Here is a 14,532-nt window from a genome sequence, read left to right as displayed (position 1 = left end):
GCCCCTGGAGCATGTTTACACTCTGAGAGTTGTTGTTTAGATGTAGCCAGGAGGCCCGAAGTTTTCTGCCCCACTCTGTGTTTAAGTCATTCTGACATTACACCATGTAATCATTATAAATATCACCTTAACTCTATTATGTGCAGTGGTTAGCACTGTTGCCTCACAGCGAGAAGATCTGAGGTTCAAGTCACTTTCAGGTTGGGGACTCTCTGTGGGGTTTTTTCTGGGTACACCGGTTTCCTCCCACAGTCCAAAGACACACTTGGGCTCCGATTATCTAAAAAATTTAAACTTGGCAAAGACCTGAATGGGAATATTATCATTATCAAAATCAGCTCACAAAATAACTGACAGATCGTTTAAGACGTCAGGCAAAAAAAAAAAAAAAAAAAAACTAGAAACACGAGCTGACCAAATAAATAAATAAATAAATAAAATAATGGTAATAATAATTTGAAGCTATGGCTTTATGCTTAAAACGCCCAGTCAAATAATTTTCTTATGCTCACTGCATGTTGTCAGCATGACTATTTTAACTTCTTATCAGATGATTGTGAACGAGAACAGATTAATCTGAAGAGGTCAACTATGAGTTGTTATGCTTACTATTTACCAGCAGTTGGTGTCCTGCTTTCATCATGAATAAGGTTGTTGTTGTTGTTTAGCTCATCTGCTAGCTGAGCAAAAAGAAAAAAATGACAATGGTGGTTTCAGTCTAATTAGTGGATAACACGCGTTTTTAATAATAGTTGTTTGTACTCATGGGCCAATTGTTTCATATTTAATTGTTTTATGCTTGATGTGTATCGTGTGACACATTTGTACAAAAAACACACACAATAAAAACCCAAATCCACACTTTAATTTATGAGGTTTAGACGCATTGATTTGAATGCTCTGTTAAATCTGTCTTTGGACAGGTTACTTAATGCAAATGATTTCACATTAGTTGTATGACAGCGGTAATAACTTTCTCATATAAATCTTGACATTACATTTTAATGTTTTTTAATTGGCAGTGATTGCGGGATTGTGATACCCTCCTGTTTTGCTTGTTTAGGTTTGTGGGGGGATGTCAAGGCCTTTCTGCCGTGAGTGGATATAACACTTCCCCAAACACGAGCCCACTGTAGCTGCAAATGATCATCAATTACAAGTACCAAACAAACTAAGGAAGCACTTATAAATCAGACATCATTTCTGAAAAAAAAAAAAAAAAAAGACTTATCAATGGTGGATCTGAACCAGGGGCAGTAAGACAGCTTGTTGGAATGACTTCTTATAAAGTGGTGGGGGCAAACTACTATATAACACTTATATAAATAAATAAAAATTATAACAAAAGTATGTTTTGAAATCTTGGCTTTTCTTTAAGACTTGTCTTGGAAACAAAATGTCTGATATATCCACGTCTTTTTGCATCCAGAGGAGTCGCCCCCTGCTGCCCATTACACTCAGCGCAGGTTTAAAGCACCTCCCATTGGCGAAGCTGCGTTTAACGTTTATATACAGAATATGTTTAAGTACACACGTTCACCAATATTTAATACTTTTTTAAGATACTGGCTGACAGGCAGCAATATTTTTTTATTTCCAAAAAGAAAAGAAAAAAATATTTTAAAAAGGGCTACATACTGAACTTTGAAGCTGGAAACAAAGTATCGATATTAAGCGTTAGTGTTGATGAATTTGCGATAAGATCGATATTTGGATCAATCCGTCTATCTGTAGTAGGTAGTGTCATAACAACAGTGGCTGCGGTGAGTAGTTTTGCTTTTTGTAAATGTATAACTTTAAATTCAACCATGTATTTTAAAATTAACCGCAAGCTTCTATGCCGATGACTTACAAAAAAAGCATTATATATTTAGCATTAAACACAAATACATATATTATATTAATATTTAGTGGCTTCGGTCGTCTTCTGTGCCACAATCACTGCTTTCTTCCCCGGTGCAGTGCTACAGTACAGCGCTCTGACACTTGTTTCACAACACACGCGTGCACGCGCACACACTGAGCGCACGGGAGCAGGTGAGTCAAGCGCAGCTTTCAGCAGGTGCCGCCCCGCGTGTGAGCCGGCTAGGACGAGATGAAAGACACCGCTGCAACTCCCGATCTCTCCCCGGCTCCCTCCCCTCCCTGCACCGCGCGAACACGCCGACTCCCCCCTTTCTCCCCGCACCCTCCATCCATCCATCCCCACACACACCCTCCCCGCTTCCCCGCGCGCTCCGTGAGGTAGATTTGTAGTGACAGCAGCGGGTGCATTCGCCAGTCATTCTCCATAAAAGGTTCCGTCTGATCAAAGCCCTGCTGTGGCAGGGAGGCGGCCCGCTATATCGGTGAGTGTCTGCGTGTCTCCGGTGTCTCGCAGGGTTGAGGCGGTTTTGAAGCTCTATAAACACAAAACCCCTCTCTGTCTATCTCCCTGCTATTTACATTTGAGCTCCGTTTTGCCTTGGCAATAAAACATTGGTTTTATTCCCTCTGCCTGTAGCCCTTGTGACAGGCTCGGCTGCATTAATCAGCTCCTCCCGCTCAGAGTCAAGGATTCCTTAAACTGGAAGAATTAAATCTTTAAATACATTTTAAACGGAAATGTCTGACTGAAGTTATGTTAACAAGCCCCCAACCTGAGAGGTGTGTGTATTGAGCACAGTCCCCGGTGAGCGCTGAGGGGATCGCTCGCACACACACACACACACACACACACACACACACACACACACACACACACACACACACACACACACACACACACACACACACACACACACACACACAAGGCAGAAACGAGGCAATGTGTTGTTATACATTTACCCATCCCGCTGTCAATTAGACAAACAATAAAAGTTCAGCTTTTCCCCACAATTTGAACATCCGAATATCAGGATGATACCACTGCAACCTGAACTTTTTAAGTCACCTGCCAGTCATATTCCCAATTTTCCATATTCATGTTGTTTTAAATCACCAGGAAGCCTGAGCAATCCCTCTTTAGCTCCTCATTAACATCAGTCGTCTCGTCAGAAGCAGACAGCATTATTCACCATCAATTAAGTGCAGCTGCATCCGAAGACAGTCTACTGCTGACACATCTTGGAACAAGGCCGGGATGCAAATGCAAATAAATAAAAAAAAAAGAAAAGAAAAGAAAGAAATTTGGCAATGCAAATTTAGGAAGCTGTTAAGACTTTAAGAGTAGACTCTGCACCCCCTCTACCCAAATTCTGTTATCTGCAGCACAAAGCTTTCTATACATTGATCTTTTTCCCCTCCTCACAACAGTTTCAGTCCCTGCTGAATAAAACATAGATCATCAACACATTGCTTGAAGTTGTTGTCCGTGCATCGAGGCCTTCTATCAGCAGAAAAAATGCAAATCTCACCAAGAAGGGAGACAAAATGTTAGGAACAAAGACCAATGTTGTTAATATATGAAATTCTACATGATTAAAAGATAGACTGTTTCATTTTCTGTTTGCATCTGTACCTATATTGCAGAGTTCAACTCAACTGTTTCTTCAAAACTGATACATTCTGTGATACATACATTCTTGTTACAAAATATTAAATGCTTATACAATGAAAATGACATTTTTCAGTCACTTTCCCATCCTGAGCATTGCGCTCCCAGCCTTAATGCTCAGAACACATAAGCTATATTTGTGTTTAAACAAAAATGCACTTTTAGCATCATCCTTTCTCACCACACACATTATAAAAATGCCAGTATCTCTGGACAATCATCCTCTCTGACCTTTAATGGACTTCCTGTTTGATTAAATTCAACCTGAAACTATGAAAAACAACCAGAGGATTTGCCAGCTGCTGGCCATTAGAAATTGATCAGATCCACAGTTTTCTATTCTATTACTAGTTACAACTTGTTTCTTACCGCTAGCCAAAATCAGATGCATTTAGTACAAAAGTTAAGCAGGAACAACAGAAATGAGTCCCAGTGTAATTAACACACCGTTTAATTCCAACAGTCAGTGAGAAAAAAAATTATTACAGCGTATTAGAAACATTACATTAGGCTCACTGTTGCTCTTCTTAGAGCTAAAACTTTGTTATGTTATGTTGGACTCGCTGATAATGCTCTCGAGACACTGCTCGAGTCCACAAAACAAAAAAAAAAAACATTCCTCATCGACAATCTGCTTAAATTCAAAAGCCCCTAAGCAAAGTTACATTTACAAGAGATCCTTCAGAGACACTCATACTGTATCTGACTGTTCTCCCATACAGGCAAAGTGGTGGCCATATGTACACTCTCTTTTATCGATGTGTGTGTGTGTACGTGTGTGTGTGTGTGAGTGAGAGAGAGAATGTATGTGTAGTTGTCTGTCCAATGGTTTTTAACTGTGTTACTGGGGGTAAGCCTCGATCACCATGGCATGACCCTGGAATAGACAAGAAAAGAAGAAATTACACTACAAAATAGCGACTATGTTAGTCTTAATACAAATATATTACTCTGAGGTCTATTAAATGTTAATCTCTCAGTCACAACAAATCTTATCACTTTGGGAGTTTTGAATTTCAAAATGTAAAATCAGAGTGTGTTACCTGTCCTCCAGCAGCACAGGCTGCTATGAGCCCATACTGTCCTCCCTCCTTCTTCAGTCTGTTTGCTACTGTGGTTGCCAGTCTGCAGCCAGTGGCACCGAATGGGTGACCCAAAGACAGAGAACCGCCCCACAGATTGAACTTCTCCATGGCAGGAGTCCCAACCTGCACACACAGCGACCATCAGGTCATGAGTGATGTAAACACCAGTGAAAACTCAACAGGACATCAGCTCAGGTGAATGGATTTCAGCTGAGGATGTCCACTTGACCTCAACAGAAAAAATTGTTGATGCTGTTAACAAAAAATGAAGGCCCAGACATTATCCACATATCCACCAATCTGCAATCTTTGGGGCTATAAAATAAAGGAAGGGCCACAGTGCCAAAAACTCCAGCTCCTTCAGTGGTCGTTTCAGCTCCCCTTTTAAAATGTTTCAAGGCTGTATTAAGATTGCTAACTTTGGATGCAGTGCGCTAACCAAGCTAGGTAAGAGAAGCCCATAACTTAATAATCGGTCTATGACAGCTTGATCAGAAGCCTTATAACACTGGCAGTTTTCCCAAGAAGCTAAATCATCAGGCAGCTCCCTGCTTTCAGATGAACTTTTATATGACCCCAGTTAAAGTGAGAAAGGCATTACAATACTTGATGCGATTGTGTAAAAATAATTGTTATCCAAGCATATTCAATTCTTTGTGGCTGTTCATGTTTTGCAGTGTGCTGCAAGCATCAAGGTGAGCTGCATGGATCTAGTTTTTGAGAAAAAGCAAACAGATGACCAACGGCCATCTTTACCTTCGATTTCCTGCCTATGTACGTCTGAGCAAACCAATCCGAGTCCATAGCCTTCAAATTTGCCATGATCTGACCCTGAAAAACACACACAAATATATATCCACCGAGTTACCATGGAAACCAGCCTGGAAATTGATATGTATTGATCCAACTGTGTTGAGTATGAAGCAGACATGTCAAATTTTACTCCTGCATGTGGACAACATTTATACTGTACATGACAACATGCTGAAACTCGATTAGAGGCAAACACAAAAATGTTGGTGGAGACGGACAGAATATTGATGGATCACATAGACTCACATACTTTTCCCCCCCTGAAATATATTGTAATAACTTACTGCGAATGCCTCGTGAAACTCAAAGACGTCAATATCACTCATGGACAAGCCGGCACGTTCCAGGACTTTAGGTGTAGCGTACGTTGGCCTAAAATAATCAAACAGAGAAAGCATGGAGGTAGAATAAGTCTTCTGTTTTTTAATAGTCCTCAAGACAATTAAGAAACCACCATCTAATCAAATCTACTGAGTAAGAAGTAGTAACTCACCCCAAAAGCAGCTGATCTTTGGGGTCCTGAGACACATAGACAAAGTCTCTGCCAGGATAAAATATTTAAATAAGCATATTGTGCAATCTAGCATTATTATAGAAGTTATTGTTAATCTACCAAGAAGACAGGGTTTAGATACCTGAGGTAGGCTTTAGGCTTGTAACCCATAGCCAAAGCTTTCTCTTCAGACATGACAAGCACAGCAGAGGCACCATCGGTCTGAGGACACACAAACAAGAATCTCAACTTCATGATCCAAGAACAGTTTCCAAAACTGAAAATTTGGAAGAACTAGTTTGAGCATGGTGACACAAGTGAACAAGAGGGTTTAGGATAAAAGGGTTTCCCATATATATAATATTGACTTTGGGCAACCTAAGTCAAGTTATAGGAAACTTAAAAAAAATCTATTTTGTTCCCCATTTTTTATCAGACAAAATGACAGAGTTGGACAATCCCTTCGCTTTTATTTTGAAGTTTGATGACTGCTAACCAATGAGAGCTGTGCCTGCTCATCCTCATCATCTGTGCAGTTAGGTCTTTTGTGGCAGTCTCCAGAGTTTCTCCACCATGATGGACTGCAGCTGGTGATGTTAGTCCCCTTTATGATCTGAGGGTCCAATGTGAGCTGGCGGACCACTCTAATCAGAACTTGCACCAAGTGGAGAACTGGTTCAGGTGTTTGCTCAACTGAGATGAAAGAGTCTGCAGAGCATAAGGACTACTATCGCCAGCTGCTAGGATGGTGGAATTGGTGTTCAACCACAGGATGAGGAACTTGCAGAAGAAGCTGCTTCATTCACACAAAGTATATGTAATGATTGTTTTTTAATGAATTTCCTGAATAAAGTGTGGGTGCACCTGATTAAAGATTTTTAAGTTATTTCCTAATAAAGAATAAGATTTTGTCAAAACCAAACATATCTTTAACCCAGATACACAAAAGAAACAATTAGCGCCGTTTCTGTGTCTTTACCAGGAAAGAAGAGTTCGCAGCAGTGACTGTTCCATGAGGTTTAACGAAGGCAGGCTTTAGTTTGGCCATTTGATCCATGGATGATGGCCGTATGCCGTTGTCCTTTGACACAATATCACGACCTGAGGAGACATGAATGCCACTCTATTGTAAACATTTTTTTTTTTTTTTTAAAAAGAGGAAAGCCTAAAGTCTAGCCCATTCCTCTTATATTTTGTTCGATAATAACTAATATTTTCAATTTGAACCCTAACTCTACTTTCCAAATTGACTGAAAGCGATTTTTTCAAAAGTGATAGATGTCCAAGCGCAGTCAGATTATTTTAGCTTCTGCTAATTATTAATTATATTTATTTCAGATAGAATTAGTCCATATCATGCAAAAAACATAACAAAAAATCAAAATGTATAATTCAAAATTTCTCAAAGCCAATATGAAGTCTTTATATATTCTAAATGAGTCAATGTATAACATAATCTACAGTAAAGCTGGGTTTACCTGGCACTTTAAAGGAGATGACATCCTGCAGCAGCCCTTCGTCCTGGGCTTTTTTAGCCAGTGTGTGTGATCGCAGTGCAAACTCATCCTGCTCCACTCTGGAGACCCCAAATGCAGCAGCCAGACGATCAGCACTGTGGCCCATTGTTTCTGCTGTGGAGAACTCCGCAACAGCAGGAAGCTAGTACGGCACAACGGACAATTTGAGGGTTAAATACTATATGGTGTGAACAGAAGTAAGCCACTCTGAAATCAACTAAAACTGAAAGTTGTTAAATCATATATACCTCCGGGGAGAGGTGTGCAAGCCGGATGCTGCCAATCAGACTGAGCCTCTGGCCGAGTGTCTTTGCCTTGTTTAGGGACAACATGGTTTTCCTCATCTTACGGCTGTGACGAATGGGAACGTCTGACATGAATTCCACTCCGCCTGCTACAACAGCATCACACTGACCGGCAGCAATCAGACCAACGCCTGGAGAGATGGATAAAGAAGATGAAGATTAAAGATTAAAACAACCATTAAAAACCGAAAGTAAAATCAAAGAATTGCAATAGGTCAAGATCCATAGGCTTTACCTACTTTTCCTAATATAATGAATGTGATTTGGTTTAACACAAGAGGACACATCTGATCAGTATACTACTCCCCCTGTCCTTTTTACAGACTTCACCTCCAACCTGCCAAATGTTGGTGTATGACAGTTTATTTTGATGCTTAAACATTAAGACCGGATGCCTTTTTTCATTTAGGATTAAATTTTATTCATCTTGCTCCTTGCCCATAGGAGCTGTAAACAACTAAAAAGCGCATATAGCAGTTTATCACTGTTGCAGTGTACACAACTGTTTTGCAACTGCAATGCAGGACTACACTGAATATCAATAATAATAATAATAATAATAATGATATTTAGAACAAATTATACAGAGTCTCAGTGAAGAGGCTTCTTTTCCGGACATACTTGAGGTCATTGCCTGGTTGGAGGAGATGCAGGCCATGGTGACTGTGTGAGCTGGGATTTTGTCAGAGAAGCCTGCACCCAGTGCTGCCTGAAATCAAAGTAAACATAGAGCCACATTATACACAAATGTAATTGTATTATGCATTTACAGATAATAAATGCACCACAATTATATTTTAGTACGCAATAACAAAGTTAAAGTTAACATTTACAATATGTGATATGTGTATGGGAGAGTGCTTATGTGTGCATACCTCTCTTGCTACGTTGCTGGTTTTAACCTCTTGAATGACTGTTCCATATATGATGTAGTCTACAGCATCTTTTGGTATACCTGTCCGTTTTAGCAGGCCCCTATATAAAAGAAAAAAAAAGAAGAAGATATAAACAAACACACAGAATGAGTAATTTTATTTTTTTTGCTAACGAGGGACAAACATAAATATTTGTTCATAAAGACCTTGTACAATGATCTGTCAGATCATTGTTCTGGCCTTCCTTCATCTCTTTCTAGTGTAAACTGATATACTTCATTCAGCTCCATTGCACTTTGCCCTCACATTACTTTTAAAGCTTACAATGTTTACTGCTTCATAATGACTAGAAGAGTCTAAGAGATATTTTAACAGATCATCAGCAGTTCAGAGTGACACAGTACAACATATAAATGAAAAGTAGTTTTTAAAAATCATTCATTCAAATCATGGTAGCCTTGTCTAAAAAGTGTCCAAATATACAATTATTTTTGCAGGGTTTCTTTGTGGAGCAAAAAACCCTGCAAGCATTTACCCATTTAAACCTCTGATTCAGTTAGAACAAGTTCAAAACTGGATCTGCAAACTATTATTTAATTTGCAGATAAACATTTGACATTGACTTTGCTGGTCTCAACAGACAGTCATCAGAAAAACAATGCAACCATAGACTTACTGCAGAGCTGCTCTGGCCAGGTCATGTGGCATTAGGTCAGCATACCTGTAGAGACCAACCAAAAAGTTTTTTCTTTTGTTTAAGCCACAAATTATTTTCCACTACAAAATGTTCTTGACTGTTTTTTAAGTGTTCAGTACTCCGTGTAGCACAATACAATAAACGTAAAGTGAGAACACAAAGAAAAGAGCCGAGACATACGTGGTTCCAGACAACAGGAAAGGGGTTCGAACTCCTTCCACCAGCACTATGTTCTTTACACCAGGTCGAGCCAGCGTCTTCTTGCTCTTTGTTTGAACTGAAAGAAAATAATTAAAAATAAGACTTACAGCAAGGGCATCTCAGCATCTGCTAGGGGAAGTAGGTTTATACATATTATGTCCAGGCAAATAAATCAGCGATTAAAGGCTTTGGTTACCATTCTGCTTTCAAAAAAAATCTATAATACACATAGCCATAATCTGGATAAAAATTATCATTATAGTAAAAAACTTACCTTGAGACTGAAGCTGGGCTGTTGTACTGAGAGATCGTGCACCTTAGACAAAGAAAAATAAAGAAATTATCATTATAAACCTAAAAGTACCAGATTTTAAATGCTAATATTGAACTGGAAGCAGCTGTACTGCATCTTTAATTTCTGACTCTTAGTCATGTATTTCCTTAATTACTTATGGATATTTGAAATATATTAAACTGTTATGGGAACAAATGACAACTTACCAAATCGCACTGCCCAGGAAGAGCTGACTGAGCAGCTCCGAATTGGGTTCATCAACATGGAAGCCATTCTGTTCTCTGTGGCAAGAAATGTTACTGCAAAGTTTATGGAAATGTTTAACATTTCAGATTCAAAACATTTTAAATTAACTTGGATATTTTAGGACTTCTTTGTGTTTTTCTTAGAATTCCTTACTTTTTTTGTGTGAATTCACAACGACTTAAAAAAATATATATTCCTGAAACCACACAATCCATGGAGGATATATTTATTACTATTATATTGTAGCCTTATTGCATGGGCAGGAGTGTTACACAACCACAACCTCTCAGATCATACTCCGTTCTACTTTCATGTCTGAGTCCTGGTTTTGTTTGACTAAAATCACTTTGCCATATATCTTAAACAACACCTCTTTAGAATTTGCTCCTATCAATTCTTTTTTTTTTTTTTTAATCTTTTTTCAGTATACAGGGATTTTTATATTTTATTATGTGGTTCAATGAATAAAACTGAAAAATTACTGAATCACCAAGCATCACCAAAACCGTTTCAATGTGCCTAGACTTTGACTCTGCTAATCTGTGGAAGGTTATAGGAAAGGATGCACACATTCTTCCAAAATATATTTGGCAGAGAGCACTGCTGATCATTTTCACAATTATGAAAACATTCAGTTACCCCCGGAAACTCTATGGATAGGGGCACTGTCATCCTGAAAAGGTAGGTGAATAAAGGTGATCAGTCAGAACTCATGACCTCTTGATTTCGGTCACTGTTCCTTCTCAGAGCATAAGTCGATCCAAACTATGCCAAAAAAAAAAAAAAAACTAATAAATGCACCTTATAGCACATAAGAACCACCACTTCCACTAATTTTGGGGCTCAGGAGTTTACTACTTTCCTTTAATTTGTCATACAACAACGGTCACCCTGCCCAACCCCCTCTACCCTAGCTTTGACCCTTCACCTAGATTTCTCTCCTGGAGAATGACAGAGCCCTATGTGCAGAATCACAAGACTAATACTGACTGCGTATCGACAAATTATATAAGTCCAAATAAAGCAACAAAATATAACCTTATAGTATCGACGAAATCTAAAATAAAAACAGCGATTTAGCTGGAAGCTGCATGCAAGACTAGCTCAACTAGCTAGCTACTTGTGAGCTAAAATTTAATCAGCAAAAATTCCTGCCGCTGTGTTTGAGATGAAAAAAATCAGTTTGCAGAACCCGTATAACAGCTTTTAACTTTCTAACCTCACCAGATACGTTTAAGCTCACCTGTTTTTATGGTTTATATCCCAGCACACTGCTTCCCTGTCTAATGACCGGCCAGACCCACCAGGACTACAAAAACTGCTTTAAAGGACCCACCCAGTGACTAAGCCGACCAACGGTGTGCCTGAAGCAAAACAATAAAGCACACATTAATATTACTAAATTACACTGCTGTTCACATTCATTATAACCTGCATCACAACTAGGTCCTTCTCTAAAACTAAAAAATAATGACTTGAAATATTAATCTTTTAAACTAAGACACTTTTCAAGCCCCACCGGCGGCCTATATTAAACGGTACTCTTGCGCCCTCACCGGTCAGTCATCGTAATAGATTTTGTTGATTGCACTTGTATGTATGTTGCGGTTGACGCTTTACTAACGCTTCAGGTGGAAATGGCAGTCACTCGTGCAGCAGGTGTTTTCTCCAAGTTTGCAACAGGCAAACACCCTTTATTGTCAGGTATATTTAAAATCACTCATCTTTTGTTGTTGTTGTTGAAGGTACTTTAATTTAATTTTTGTCGTTTTAATTTACTCTTTGTCGAATTTGTACTCGATGGTAGCATTTGACCTCAAGCTGTTAGTGGATAACTGAAAATATAATAACTCAGAATTTGCTTTTTTTTTCTTGAAAAATTACTCAAGTGGTTTAAAAAAAACGTTGTAAAGGGAGATATTTTTCAAATGGAACTGTGGGTAAAACATTTTTAATTACATTAATTATTAAAAGCTGGCATATAATTAGATCTTCTGCACTGACGTTAGTAACGCCTGTGTTTACTGTCTGTTGTAGTAAAAGGTTTAATGTTAGAGTTTTTAGTTTTTTGGTGATAACAGCATACAGGGCTGCAATACTAAGTTACTGTCTTAATTTCTGTCTTTCTGCTCAGTCACGACTAACTTTAGCAGAATTGTATTAACTTGTTCTTTTCCTTATGTTAGGGGAAACTTGTCCTAGAGGAAAGTCAAGGGCCTCTCCTTTTTATTCAGGAGCACTCAAAATTCTTATTGCCTCTTTCTGCTCTTAGGTCATGCCAGATGGATTTTCTCTGTATCATCACATTTGGCAGGTAAAGAGGGTTTTGATGATGATCGGTGCACCAAATACCCAAGAGTACACTCACATCCATCACAAATCGGTGGTTTACTAAAGAACCAACGATTCTTTAGTAAAGGTTCAGCTGTATTAATTTAGTGTGGTCTGTGTTCCCCCAACATCCATGTGCTATCTTAAACAAAAGTAATATTCATATAGTGTTGACTCATTTAGATGAACTGTTTGCATACTTTAGTTCTTGTTAAAGATTAGCAAAACAGGTTTTTGCACAGCTGTTCTGCAAACATTTATCTTTAAAATCTGCATTGTACTTTCTTTCCTATCTTGTTATAGCTTGACTTGTTACTGCTCATTATAGTTTACGAGAATAATGTGAAACTATTGGTAACAATGTTGCTCCATTCTGTTTCATTAGCATATGCATGCACAGTACAAGCAAAACAAGGCTGGAGTGTTAAACCAAAGTCTTTCTACAAGCAAGTCCCATTCCTCAGAGGTCATATCAAAGTGTCTCTCAGTAATTATTTGGGCAGTTAATTTAGATAATACTTCAAAATAAAGTTTAAATTCAGTGCTTAAGAACATGAAACTGTATGCATGGAATTGCCTAAATCTAATAAAACAGATTAAAAGTTGTAAAGGGAAGTAAAGTTTTATAAAAAAAAAAAGAAACTTAAGCGTTACAAAATTCTCACTTTTTTTTTGAGTAAAATATCTGCTTATACAAAAAAATATTATTGTAATCTATCTCATTCTTTAATTGCTGTTTTCTCTTTTTTAGCTCATAAACATATCAGCTTCGAGTACAAGGACGATGTGGCTGTTATACGATTCAATGACCCAGCATCGAAGGTGTGTGCGTCTGTTTGTGGATATGAAACAGTACACGTCTTAGAGAGAGATTAAGTTTGTAACAGTTCTGACTACATGTTTCACTCTTGAAATGACATAATTTTGTTGTTTTGTGTGTGTAGGTGAACAAACAGTCTCTGCAGTTGCATGAGTTGGCTGACGTGTTGGGAGACATCTGGCTTTATAGATCTTCAAAAAGTGTTGTCCTCATTTCAGGCAAACCCGGCTGTTTCCTTGCTGGAGCAGATAGCAAGTAGGCTTTTGAGGGCTTTCACAGTCTCTGATGTGTGTGGTGTATTCTGTGTTGCTTTTTGTTTTGTTTGTTTTGTAAGTGTAAAAGTGCAAATAAACCAGGACGTATTTTACGAAAAAAGTCAAATGGATCAAATTTAATATGCTTAATTGAAAAGTGAGTAATTTATCTTGATTTTTTTTCTTTTCTTTGCTCTCAGTATGCTTTCAGTCCTGTACAACTAGTGAGGAGGTCGCCAGTCTCTGTGAGGAAGCTCAGAAGTTGTTTAGGAGAATTGAGCAGTCTCGTGTCCCCATTGTCGCCGCTATCCATGGCTCATGCGTGAGTCGAGGCCTTGAGGTACAACAGTTTGTGTCAAAATGCCAATTTGGCTTAAAAAATGGGCAGTAACTCTCAGTTTTGTAACTTTTCTGTAGCTTGCAACAGCCTGCCACTACAGAATTGCCACGAAGAGTAAAGAAACAGTCCTGGGGACTCCGGAGGTCATGTTGGGACTGCTGCCGGGAGCAGGTGGCACTCAGAGACTACCTAAAATGGTATAAATGCACACACTCATATTAATCAGTTCCTCAGTGAAAGTCTTGAAAGCATTGCTGCAGTCTTGTGCTAGTGGCTACTGCAGTACACAGGAGTATAATAAGGTCAAGACTCTCACTTGGGCCAATACCAGCTCACTGTCTTCAATTCTGCTTGTTGCACATGTTTAGGTGGGTCTCCTGGGAGCTTTTGATATGCTGCTGTCAGGCAAGAACATCACAGCAGACGAAGCCAAGAAGATGGGTCTAGTGGACCAGCTTGTGGACCCTCTGGGTATGTTATACATGTGGCATTTCTTCAATGAATGTACCGTTTTTCTGTTGTAATCTTAAGGGAGAGGGTGGTGGGGAATTAAACTTTTTAGCAGCTCAAGACTGAGCCTTCAATTAGTGACATGTTTCATTTTTCTCTGTGCTTCTTTTATATTTATATTTCAGGTCCTGGTCTGAAGTCTCCAGAGGAACGAACGATGGAATACCTTGAGGAAGTTGCAGTGGGTGTTGCCAATGACTTGGCCAACAAAAAGA

At 38.8% G+C, this 14,532-nt stretch overlaps 2 protein-coding genes across 3 annotated transcripts in view; one reads left to right on the top strand and one right to left on the bottom strand.

Annotated features, from left to right (window-relative positions):
• Window positions 1-3,968: 3,968 nt before the first annotated feature.
• Window positions 3,969-11,389, bottom strand: hadhb (hydroxyacyl-CoA dehydrogenase trifunctional multienzyme complex subunit beta). Of its 2 annotated transcripts, none has more exons than XM_080882024.1 (16): window positions 11,306-11,389; window positions 10,023-10,097; window positions 9,796-9,837; window positions 9,501-9,597; window positions 9,300-9,344; window positions 8,624-8,723; window positions 8,370-8,457; window positions 7,692-7,879; window positions 7,405-7,585; window positions 6,906-7,027; window positions 6,069-6,148; window positions 5,927-5,974; window positions 5,718-5,805; window positions 5,377-5,451; window positions 4,579-4,743; window positions 3,969-4,412 (listed from the first exon to the last, which is right to left on the bottom strand). In XM_080882024.1, exons 2-16 carry the CDS (start codon window positions 10,087-10,089, stop codon window positions 4,377-4,379), a joined length of 1,422 nt encoding a protein of 473 aa, XP_080738150.1. In that variant the 5' UTR covers window positions 10,090-10,097; window positions 11,306-11,389; the 3' UTR covers window positions 3,969-4,376. The 2 variants fall into 2 exon arrangements, with proteins under 2 accessions (XP_080738150.1, XP_080738151.1); XM_080882025.1 differs by having other exon boundaries at window positions 10,023-10,115; window positions 11,306-11,371.
• Window positions 11,390-11,657: 268 nt separating this feature from the next.
• hadhaa (hydroxyacyl-CoA dehydrogenase trifunctional multienzyme complex subunit alpha a) overlaps window positions 11,658-14,532 on the top strand; it is a gene marked incomplete at its 5' end in the record, with an annotated part of 10,472 nt that continues 7,597 nt past the window's right edge. Inside the window, 9 exon segments of the mRNA XM_080883418.1 lie at window positions 11,658-11,766; window positions 12,335-12,376; window positions 13,145-13,215; window positions 13,338-13,468; window positions 13,668-13,674; window positions 13,676-13,807; window positions 13,885-14,004; window positions 14,176-14,278; window positions 14,443-14,532. The exon segment at window positions 14,443-14,532 is cut by the window's right edge and continues 13 nt beyond it. Of these exon segments, the coding sequence (XP_080739544.1) occupies window positions 11,658-11,766; window positions 12,335-12,376; window positions 13,145-13,215; window positions 13,338-13,468; window positions 13,668-13,674; window positions 13,676-13,807; window positions 13,885-14,004; window positions 14,176-14,278; window positions 14,443-14,532 (805 nt within the window).

This window comes from Rhamphochromis sp. 'chilingali', assembly GCF_963969265.1.
Source record: "Rhamphochromis sp. 'chilingali' genome assembly, chromosome: 5".
In the NCBI taxonomy this organism is placed as follows: domain Eukaryota; kingdom Metazoa; phylum Chordata; class Actinopteri; order Cichliformes; family Cichlidae; genus Rhamphochromis; species Rhamphochromis sp. 'chilingali'.
The sequence above is the reverse complement of the archived record's forward strand: the minus strand, read 5'-3'. Positions and strand labels throughout refer to the sequence as shown.

Excerpts from the sequence above, each read along its gene's own strand:
- hadhb (XM_080882024.1), bottom strand. The coding sequence starts at position 10,089 with ATGGCTTCCATGTTGATGAACCCAATTCGGAGCTGCTCAGTCAGCTCT. Across the intron at positions 9,838-10,022 it reads TTCCTGGGCAGTGCGATTTG|GTGCACGATCTCTCAGTACA; the intron begins GTAAGTTGTCAT and ends TCTTTGTCTAAG. Across the intron at positions 5,806-5,926 it reads AAAGATCAGCTGCTTTTGGG|GCCAACGTACGCTACACCTA; the intron begins GTGAGTTACTAC and ends TGATTATTTTAG.